The following is a 10724-nucleotide window of genomic DNA, read 5'->3' on the forward strand; positions in this document are numbered from 1 at the left end:
TGATGACTGGCCCATCCACCGGTAAACCAAGTTGTAAAGCTACGTCCTCCAGTGTGATTGTACACTCACCGTATGGTAGATGAAAATTGTGTCTCGGGCCTCCATTTTTCCACCAATGTGCTGATGAGTGTAGGATCGAGTTTGCAGCCTCCGAGTATACGAGGCACATGTAAGAATCTCGCGTCTTGCAAGTAACCACGAATTTCGGTATCTGGGTTCTTTGATAGGTTATCTATGAACCCCTCCAAAACACGATCATTCGCCTATTTACATCGACAAAATAAATTAATTTAAAAAATAAAAAATTTAAATTTAACGTAATTGAAAATAGTGAAATTTAAAATATCGTCTTACAATTATCGCTTGAGCGACATAAATGTGCTTGTTGTTGAAACGAATCAAAGAGGTTGCCATTCGTGAAAATTTAATCAAAACGAATAATATACGAAATAATTAAATAAAACTATAATATTTTTAAACAAGCGGATCGAATAATTTAGAACAAAACTTAAAAAAATTGAGAGAATTGAGAGAGTTGTATTTGAGTGAAAAGAATGAAAAATGACCTGAAATTTATAAGAAACAAAATTATCGTTGGGGTCTTTAAAATTTTTTACCATTGCCAACGTTCAAAAAAGTGCATCCAGCTCTCTTAAAAAACGGTCTATTTCTCTAATTTAAAAAAAATGGCCTAAAAGCCTATTTAAATAATAAAAAAAGGGGCATATTCTTCTAAATTAGCCCAAATTACAAGTATATATGTATATCTATTACATGCACAATATAAATATAACGTATTAAAAGAAAATGACATGTTTTTTTTCCTTGTTAACACGATTAATACACATGTCATCTGTTTTAGAAAACGCATTTCATTAGATACAAATTGATAGATATCAATTATATTGACAATTAAGCTAATGAAAATATTTGATTGATATCGTACAAATATTTAATTCTTGAAAATAATATTATTGGAAGAGGTAATTATAAATCTCCGAACATGAGGATATATAAAATATTAAAATTATTTTAAAATTTAAAGATGAAATTGAAATTAAAATTAAAATTTTGGATAACTAATACTTTTTCAAATTAAAATAAAAGATTGATACTTGTTCCCATTTTCAGATATTTATATTTAAAAAAAATCAGAACTTTCTTATTTCACTGTTAATTTCCTTTTAATTGCATTTTCTGTCATTCAATCATTCTTATCGAATCATTAAAATACATTATTATTAAAAAAACAAATAAATACTTAATTTAAAATTTTAAAAATATGTCATACTTGAAATAACTCAATAAGCCCTTCAATGAACTTTTTAGGTATAATAATAAAATAAATAATAAATTATTTATGGAAAATATATTGTTGTAATGTAAGCAGATAGCTGTCCAAGAGCTGTCTTTCCTTTCCCTAATGATTCTCTCTCTTTCTTTCGGGCAATGTCTTTGATGTCTTCCAGTTTTACTTAGTCCTTCATCTTCTTCTTCATTTCAGTGTTTTTGGGTTTGTTTTTTTTCCTACTGTTTTGGACAATAATTGAAGCAAGAGATAACCTTGGGGGCGGCGGCGGAGGGAGAGGAACATCTCTGAAATTACTTTCACTTTTGCCGGTGGGTGTAAAATGAGTGCATCAAGGTTCATCAAATGTGTCACTGTTGGTGACGGTGCCGTCGGCAAGACTTGCATGCTCATCTCCTACACCAGCAATACTTTCCCTACTGTGAGTTCCAAAAAGAAAGAAACTAACCCATTTTTTTTGTTTGGTCTCTGAGAAAATATGGGGAATGGAAAAGGAAGTTTGGCTGGCCCTTAACGTTTTCTTTACTTGGATTATCATGGATTTTCTTTTCTTTTTCTTTCCCTTTTTGTTTCCCCTATTTTCTTGGCCACCAAGCAGACCCTACACTGGTTTCTGGTGGTCAATGTAACTTTGGTAAAGTTGCTTTCTTTATTGGGTTTTTTTTTGTTTCTTTTTCCCATTTTGTTGTACTTGTCTTTGGAATCTTGAATTTGGGGCATAGTATCTTTCTGAATAATAGAATCATTCTTCGTAAATTGTGTTCAAGTGAGCAATTTCTTAGGGTTTTTTGCTTCAAAAACTTGCAGAAAATTTATTGCCTTTTTGTGGTTTATACCTTCTTATTTCTTCTGTTTGTGTTTTGATGATGCATCATCTAGGATAAAGATTCTTTGTCTTGTAGGTTTTCATTTCAATTAGTGAGTTAAGGTCAAAAGTTAAAACTGGAAACATTATATCCTGCTACTCCCCTGTTTTTTGCTGGAGGAGAAAGAAAACAAATTGCTAAATCTGAAACTATTGCTGGTAGAAAGTCTCATTTAGAGATTTCATAATAGGTGCTTTCATTACTGCGAATCTTGGGTTATGGCCATCTATGTTAGTTGGAAATCTTGTGTATCGGGTACGAGTATCTGTCCGGTATGTATATGTTCAAATTTTCTAGTTTTTCATGCATTTGGAGGGTCCTTGGAGGGTCCTTGGAGGGTTACTTCTTCATGCTCTTGTCCAGAAAATGTGTCTAATATAGTTTGTTCTTTTAGTAAACCTAACTTCATGTAGAGTTGATTGATGACATTATGATCATAATTGCCTAGTTCTTGCTTTATTCTTATGATTATTTTAAGATGACTTTTGGAGAGATTGGTTATAACATGTTTTCCACATCCTATGCAATGTCTTGGGGAAACAGGATTATGTGCCAACTGTCTTTGACAACTTTAGCGCAAATGTGGTTGTGGACGGCAACACTGTTAATCTTGGATTGTGGGATACTGCTGGTAAGTTTCAATTCCATTAATTTTCCTTATTCATATCTTAGAATACTTATTGTGGTAGGTTTGATTTTATTGTTTATATTTTGTCTTGGAACAGGCCAGGAAGACTACAATAGATTAAGACCTTTGAGCTATCGTGGAGCAGATGTCTTCTTGTTGGCATTCTCTCTCATTAGCAAAGCCAGCTACGAAAATGTTTCTAAGAAAGTGAGATTATTTGTTATTAGAAGCTTTTCACCGGTTTTTGAACAAGATACTTTCAATTACTTGATCTGCTAATGCATTGTCTTCTTTTTGAATCCTCAGTGGATTCCGGAGTTGAGGCATTATGCACCTGGTGTTCCAATTATTCTTGTTGGGACTAAGCTTGGTTAGATTCTACTTCAATCTTTATTTTCAATACTTTAAAATGTCTTGATCTGTTCCTTTCAGTATGCTCTTATGCAATGATTTTCTTATTTTCTTTTCATATAATGAGTTATGGGTAAGGCTAATGAATGCTAAAGTTTGCAATATTTCCAACACCCTTTTTTGTTGCCATTGAGAGAAGGGCAGATGTTCCTGTTGGTGGCTGAAGTAGTGTAGTCCTTTAGATGCCTCCTTGCCTCGTAAGATTAGTCCGTTCTAGCATGTAAAATCCTAAGCGTTTGTTTCTATATGTTGGTGTTTTATTTGCAAGACTTCTATAAAGCTTCCTTCACCCTTACAACTATTGCTATTTTCTTTCAGTTTTCTTGTTAAGAGAGCAAACAATTAGACCTTTTACGGTTCAATTACTATTGCCCTTCGCCCAAACCTTCCTCCATTTTGTCTTTATATAAACAGTAGAGGTTAGCCTCTTCTTCTTCCACAGTGGTTGTTAACTTATTTTCAGTAAGGAAAAACTTCTGTGGTTGCAGAAATGTGAAACAAGTCCATCTGTTCCAACTTTGCCTCGAATTAGCATGCTTTGTAATGCATTTGAAAGAATCCTTTAATATGACAAATTTGGAAAACTTACTTGAGTTGTCCTGTGGAAGTTAGGCTTTCTTGGTAGAGTGGAAATAAAATCGGAAAGATGGAAAATTGAAAGAGTAGAAAAATAAAAAAAAAAGATTTAAAATATATATTTTCTTTCCATTGGTGTGCTACTATGCTTGGTAGAAATATGGAAACTTGAAAAAGAAAGTAAATTTCTTTTCATTCATTGCTTGATAGAGTTGAAAAATGAGACAAAAGAAAGCGCAACTTTTATAAATGCATAAATTTGAACTTACATCTCTCTTTCATGTTCTGTACTCGTATCATTCCAATTTGGAATGATTTGTTGTTATGTATTAGGATGAAAAATGATCCTCTTTTTTATTTCTTTTCCTACCAAGCAATTTCTTTTCACTTTTCCACTCCCTCTTTCCATCCTATCAGTTTTCTACTCAACCAAGCCCACCCTTTTATATCTTGACAGAAACCTGAAATCAGTCTTGCCTTTTTTGAATTTTCCTCTAATTAGTATGTTTTCTAATGTATTTGAAAGAATACTTTGGAACTTAATCTTGCAGAACTTCAAATCCTGCTACAGTCCATTGCAGTATGTTATCCTCCACTAAATTGTTTCTTCTAATGATTCATCAAAAGTAACTTTTTTCCGATGCTCTTATGTCCTCCCCAGCCCCACCCTTCCCCAACTCGTGGACCAAGCAAGATTAAAACTAAAGTTCCATTGATAAAACAGCTGTTTGGGACCGCTATTTACTGGTTTTAACTAAGTCTCTGGGAATTGTATAAAAGTCGATGTGAACCAATCCTATGAGATGCTGAAGTAGAATATGAACCAAATATAATATTCATCATCTTAGAGGAAGATGCTTGAAGAAAATGGGAAAGGTAGAAATAAGCAGAAAACTTTTAAAACTTGGGCCTGGTCTATGTTCTTTTATTGAAATTTCACTCTCAGGTTTGGTTTCATATGAGTCTTATCATTTTATATTCTTGAGCTAGCTAAACAGTGGTTTGAATCATTAATCATGGAGGAACGAATCCATTACAAGGTTTGATAGAAAAAATTACAAATCCCATGGCAAATGAATAACAAGCAAAGAATGAACCCAATGTTAATCTTAAACGCTGCCACTCTATGTTTCATTAACAGCTGCCACATTTCTTACTGTAGATCTTCGGGATGATAAGCAGTTCTTCGTAGATCACCCTGGAGCAGTGCCCATTACCACAGCCCAGGTACTCTCAGCTGCTTGTTGTAGTAATAATTTCTAAGTTCCGTTATTGGCCATTCCTGTTGATACTTGATAACATCGAATCCTAATTTTGACTATGTTCTTTAACTTTTCATGTTGAAAGGGGGAGGAATTAAGGAAGCTGATTGGAGCCCCTGTTTACATTGAATGTAGTTCAAAGACACAGCAGGTATGTACATATTCGACTGATCTACCATTGCTTTTTGTTTACAAGCCTTGGAAGTATGTTAATTACTTCTTGAAATACAGAATGTGAAAGCGGTCTTTGATGCGGCCATCAAAGTGGTTCTCCAGCCACCAAAGCAGAAGAAGAAAAAGAAGAGAAAGTCACAAAAAGCCTGCTCGATATTGTGATCACGTGATGAACAGTTATGGATGCCGGGGTGGATATCATGGCCCATTTAGCCACATAAATCTGTTAGTCTCTCACCATGTCTATCATCTCTTTCTCACCTTGAGAAAATAGCTCCTTTTGGTTTGTAGTCTGAACTAACAGAACTAGGATCTTTCCTATAATCATCTAAATTTGTGCTTTTTCTTTTCTCTTCTTTTCTTTTTTTCTCTCATGGATTGTCTTTTGAATTTGTATATTGATGGCCCTTTATGTGTTCTCACACTTTCCTTCAGTTACTTTGGGTTTAGATATGTTTGATCTGTTAACTGAAACATGGAGAAATTGTTTCCTATTGTTTCTTGTGATGTAATCTGATCTAGTATGTTTTAATGAACTAATATTATATTTGTGGTTTTGGAGTTCACTAATTTCTTTTGCTTACCTGATTGAATATTGTTTCTTCTACTTCATCTTGCCACTTCCGTTCTCCCTTCTAACATTGAATTTATACGGATAGAAAGGGAATGAGCCTCGGATCGAGTCTAGTTGGTTCATGAACTGCAAGAGTCATGCTTAAAAGATGGTAATCAGCAGGTTTGAGAATCGAATTCCAACATATATACTCGATCCTTATTGTCAGACTGCTGTAGTTCCCTCGGTTCGATTGTTTGTTGCTTCCACATGGTGTTCTATACAAATGGTTCTCTTTGATCTCATTGGCCTTACAGATTTCTATGAAAGATGAACTGAGATGCCATCTTTCTGCTTCTATATGAATCAAAATGATGATTAGTCAGTTTTGAGGAAGTTAAAGCGAATATGAACCAAAATAATTCTCCTTACCAAGATAGTGAGAAAGATGAATTAGAAAATGGCATAGCCATTTTAGTCATTGGAAAAGTCTTCGAGTTATATCTTTAGATAACTTTTGCTCTTATACCGGAAAATTATAAATAAAGATACATGAGATGCCATTAATATCTTCCCAAGTTTTCCTCCTTTTATAAAGTTGTTGATTCTTCAAGTTGTACCCAATCATTAAGTCCATCAAACAAGGGGGGTGCACAAATCAAAAGATGGTACAAAGGAATGAGATAAGGGCACTTAAACTTGTCTTTGTCCATTCAATTTTTGTCGACTTAAGCATCGGAAGGTGCCTTTCTTTCGATTCTCTTTCATTAACCTAGAATACCAACTTTTTCCTTCCACTTTCATCAATATGTAAAGAATTGGTGGACCTCTTTCTTTCACAAACACCTACAATTCCTCCATTAAATAAAGCTACCATCTTCCCCTTTTGAAGTTCTCCATTACATTTCCCCATTCTCCCTCTTGAATATATATATATAAGAACTTTATTAATGGCGTCAAAAAGAATACTAAAGGAGCTCAAGGACTTGCAAAGAGATCCTCCAGCTTCATGCAGTGCAGGTAAGAGTTAGAAAGAAACAAAATCGCATAGCAGCTAATCTCCATTGTTGTTTGCAAGGTAAATTCACTACGTAAGCTGTACTTTATCCAGGTCCAGTGGGTGAAAATATGTTTCATTGGCAGGCAACCATTATAGGTCCAAATGATAGTCCATATGCTGGTGGTGTTTTCCTTGTGACCATCCATTTCCCTCCCGATTACCCTTTTAAACCTCCTAAGGTACCATAATCTAGCACCTAATGCATCTCTATGGGCTTTTTAACATAATAATGTTCACCAAATTGTTTTTCAGATTGCCTTCAGGACCAAGGTTTTCCATCCCAACATAAACAGTAATGGCAATATCTGCTTAGACATTCTCAAAGAACAATGGAGTCCTGCACTCACCATATCCAAGGTAGGTAAAGCTTGGATCAATAAAATTAAGAAAAAAGAAAAAAAAAAAGGGTAAACTACACGCATAATCACTCTAAAATAGGGCATGTCCTATTTTGGTCACTTCAAAATTTATTCTTAATTTAGTCACTCGAAAAAAAATAATTGTACGACTGCTGTTAAAATGTCTGTTTTATTTTAATGGGCTGCTGATGTGGCACATTAGCACATTGAGTGATTGGTACGTGACATCTTTGGTTGGCTTTTGACTAAAGTTTAGGGACCTCCCTATAATTAGTCCTAAACTTTTTCCCCTAAACTTTATAGAGAGGTCCTAAATTTTAGTCAAAAGTCAACAAAAAATGCTACATGTTAATCACTCAATGTGCTAATATGTCGCGTCAATAATTTATTAAAAGAAAATGAAAATTTTAACAATTACTAATTTGTATAATTATCTTATTTAAAGTGACTAAATTGAGAAAAAAATTAGAGTGACCAAAATAGAACATACCCTATTTTAATGTTAAAACACATAAATTTGAAATCATATATATTTTAAAAAAATTCAAAACAAAATAAAAAATACTTTAGCATGATAACTTGACTTATTTAGATCCCTAAATTATTATTTTAGAAAAATTTTAATTTCTTTAAATTTTTTTATATTTTTTAGAATTTGTTGTGATTTTTCTAAAAAATATAAAATTTGGAAATTTTTTTTAAATATTTTGAATTTTAAAAATTGTTTTGAATTTTTGAAAATTATATTGAATTTTTTTTTGTAATTTTTGTTGAGAGAAATACCAATTTGCTTATTTTTCAAACTTGATAGGGACTAAAAGAGTATTTGCACTAATCCGTTATTCGAATTGTAAAATTTAACTCGATTCAAACTTGAAATTCAAATTACTTATTTGAGTTGACTCAAATAATTTGAATAACTCGATTCGATTAACTTGAAATTTAAATTTTTTTCGATTTTTTCGAATCGAATTTTACTCACCCCTAAATGTAGTTAAGAAAAAAAAACATGTAAACTAATTAAATGCTATATTTATATATATTGGGCTAATGCAGGTTTTACTGTCTATATGTTCACTGCTAACCGACCCAAACCCTGATGATCCTCTTGTACCGGAGATTGCTCGTATGTGCAAAGCTGACAAATTAAAGTAAGAATCTACTGCTCGGAGCTGGACCCATAAATATGCCATGGGCTGAACTAGGTGCCATTAATACTATTTTACTATTAGTAATTCTTTTTCAGGTTTAAATATGCCCTCAGTCCCTGTACTTTTCACTATTTTGAAATTTAGTCCCTTTGCTTTTATTTTTAAAATTATAGTCCCTTTGATTTGAAAATTAAAGTACAATTGATAATACTGTTAATGGATTTTGAGTAATTTGAATATGTAACATGTTAGTATTCAAACCTTTGGTTTAAAGATTTGAAGTTTAATTGATTACACATATTCATATTTAATAGAAGACAATGTTATCAATTTCACTCTAATCTTTAAATTAGATACGTAGAGGGACTACATTTCTGAAACTAGAAGTAGAGGAACCAAATTTCAAAAGTTAGAAGAGCAAGGGATTGGTAGGTCTATCATAGGGACTAGTACAAATTATTCAATACCCTATTAAACGGATCAATATAATCATTGTGCTAGTAAAAAGAATAAAATAAGACTAAACTCTAACAAAGTTAACATTTATTGTTTAAAAAGTATTAATTAATGTTTAACAAAGCTAATATTTAGAACATTGAATGATATTTTTTAAACAGTAAATGTTTACTTTGTTAAAATAGCCATATTTGATTCTTTCATACTAGTATAGGGACTAAATTGATATGTTTGATAGTATAAGAACTAATTTGAATCAGTTTCTATGATAGAGAGAGGTAATATGTAATTTCACCGTTCTCTTGCCTACTACTTTGTTGAAGGTATAAACTTAATTAATTCCCACTATTTCCAGGTATATTATTATGAAAGGAAAAAGAAGAAAGAAGAAAGTAGTGATAGTATAAGAAAAGTGCCACTTTGGTTTACAATAACAATGTATCGGCTTCTCCTTTGGTCCTTGGTTTCAACTTTCCTAAGGTGTTTTGTTTAATTACTCTGCTTTGCTTATGACATAATGATATGAGATTACTAATTTTCTATCTCCTTAACCAAAACTCTGAATCAAGTTCATGTTTCTGATTTAGGGCTTAGCCGTGGGAATGGTAATCTCGCCTAAATTTATATTTCAATAGGTAAAAGTATCATGGAGGTCCTATATTCTATTTAAATGGGTAAATTAATCCTTATATCCTAATCAAAGAGTAAATTGGTCATTTTATTAAAAATTTCAACCGTTTCTATTGTTAAAACCGGTCCATGTATGTCGACATGATTTACATGTGGCATTTCTTATTGTACTGGTTGCTTATTTCGTTGACCGCTAGTACAAGTGGATGAAATTTTAACAGAAAGGGCCAATATTTCATTTGAATTAATATATAGAGACTAATTTATCTATTTTTTAAGTAGAGAGAATAAAATACAATCTAACTCCTAATACAAAAACCTCAATATTACTTTTACCAAATTTTATAGATTTTCAATAAATTAAAGATGACACGTAATTAAAATTTTAAAATTTAATTCTCTATTTATATATATATATAGGAATTATAGTTCAATATTACAAAGAAGTTAAAAGGCTGACCGGCCCTCACCCCTAAACTCTTTCAGATTTTTTATTATCCTTGTTAATATACATCATATTATTACTTAAGTTAAAAGGTGAATTTGAAGTTAAAAGGAGGTACGTTTATCTATTATTAGTGTAAAAATATTGGTGGCGGTGAGATTAGATATTGTAGCGTTAGACAAAAAGTAAGCTAAACGTATCATATCGCACCCAACCGTCCATCCAAACTCACCCTAAGTCAAGTTTAAATAGTAATTTTTTTGTACAAAGCTGTATTTAACCCTTAACAACAAAGGCCTTTGATTTTTTTTTCATATTAGCATTTTTATATTCTTAACTACATTCTATAATAAAAATTAAATAAAATTATATTCATTATATTTTTAATAATTCTTTTTCTTTGATACATGTAAGGCCCAATTTTGGCCTGGGCCTAAGACCAAAAAAATAAACAAAAAGAGTCCATTTACAATAAAATTTAACTCAAAATACCCTAGCCCAATTTTACAAAACCCTAATGGCCCGAGTGGCCCAAAACTTAAAATGTTTCAGAAAACCCTAGCCTCCAGAGTACCCTAGGGCGCCACAACCCTTGCTGCTCCCATGTGCTGCCGACGTCTCCTCTACCACCGCTTGTCAGCCTTGCACCAAAACGGCTAGGGTTATCCCTCCAACGCTCGTTGACTTTGCCAAAACCTGCAAACAGGGCAAAAATGAGACAGACACAGAAGCAAGACAATAGAAAATAGTAATGAAATCGACTATAAGAGCTGAATGAAATGTAATGAAAAGGGAGAGCTTTTTCGAAATAAAAAAGGAAGAAAATAAAAAAATAACAGTTATT

General features: G+C 32.5%; 2 protein-coding genes across 4 annotated transcripts; both read left to right on the forward strand.

Moving 5' to 3' along the window:
* Positions 1-1332: 1332 nt before the first annotated feature.
* On the forward strand, positions 1333-5792 carry LOC107922248 (rac-like GTP-binding protein ARAC3). Its single transcript, XM_016852180.2, has 7 exons — positions 1333-1730; positions 2719-2806; positions 2901-3010; positions 3110-3173; positions 4953-5017; positions 5138-5203; positions 5284-5792. Exons 1-7 carry the CDS (start codon positions 1632-1634, stop codon positions 5386-5388), a joined length of 597 nt encoding a protein of 198 aa, XP_016707669.2. The 5' UTR covers positions 1333-1631; the 3' UTR covers positions 5389-5792.
* Positions 5793-5942: 150 nt separating this feature from the next.
* LOC107922249 (SUMO-conjugating enzyme UBC9) lies at positions 5943-9670 on the forward strand. 3 transcript variants are annotated; one of them, XR_005909534.1, is made up of 6 exons: positions 5943-6799; positions 6891-7018; positions 7092-7196; positions 8255-8349; positions 9161-9285; positions 9393-9670. XR_005909534.1 is itself a non-coding variant. In XM_016852181.2 (5 exons), the coding sequence occupies exons 1-5, from the start codon at positions 6730-6732 to the stop codon at positions 9210-9212; spliced, it is 450 nt and encodes a 149-aa protein (XP_016707670.1). In that variant the 5' UTR covers positions 5943-6729; the 3' UTR covers positions 9213-9340. The 3 variants fall into 3 exon arrangements, 1 of the variants encoding a protein (XP_016707670.1); XR_001691224.2 differs by lacking the exon at positions 9393-9670 and having other exon boundaries at positions 8255-8403; positions 9161-9340; XM_016852181.2 differs by lacking the exon at positions 9393-9670 and having other exon boundaries at positions 9161-9340.
* The last annotated feature ends 1054 nt before the right edge of the window (positions 9671-10724 follow it).

This window comes from Gossypium hirsutum, chromosome D01 (assembly GCF_007990345.1).
Source record: "Gossypium hirsutum isolate 1008001.06 chromosome D01, Gossypium_hirsutum_v2.1, whole genome shotgun sequence".
NCBI classification, from domain to species: Eukaryota; Viridiplantae; Streptophyta; class Magnoliopsida; order Malvales; family Malvaceae; genus Gossypium; species Gossypium hirsutum.

What these genes read in the sequence shown, in the direction of transcription:
- LOC107922248 (XM_016852180.2), top strand. Translation starts at nt 1,632, where the DNA reads ATGAGTGCATCAAGGTTCATCAAATGTGTCACTGTTGGTGACGGTGCC. An exon ending in ACGAAAATGTTTCTAAGAAA is followed by an intron (nt 3,011 to 3,109) that starts GTGAGATTATTT and finishes TTGAATCCTCAG; the next exon opens with TGGATTCCGGAGTTGAGGCA. An exon ending in GTAGTTCAAAGACACAGCAG is followed by an intron (nt 5,204 to 5,283) that starts GTATGTACATAT and finishes CTTGAAATACAG; the next exon opens with AATGTGAAAGCGGTCTTTGA.
- LOC107922249 (XM_016852181.2), top strand. Translation starts at nt 6,730, where the DNA reads ATGGCGTCAAAAAGAATACTAAAGGAGCTCAAGGACTTGCAAAGAGAT. An exon ending in CTGCACTCACCATATCCAAG is followed by an intron (nt 7,197 to 8,254) that starts GTAGGTAAAGCT and finishes GGGCTAATGCAG; the next exon opens with GTTTTACTGTCTATATGTTC. An exon ending in TGCAAAGCTGACAAATTAAA is followed by an intron (nt 8,350 to 9,160) that starts GTAAGAATCTAC and finishes CACTATTTCCAG; the next exon opens with GTATATTATTATGAAAGGAA.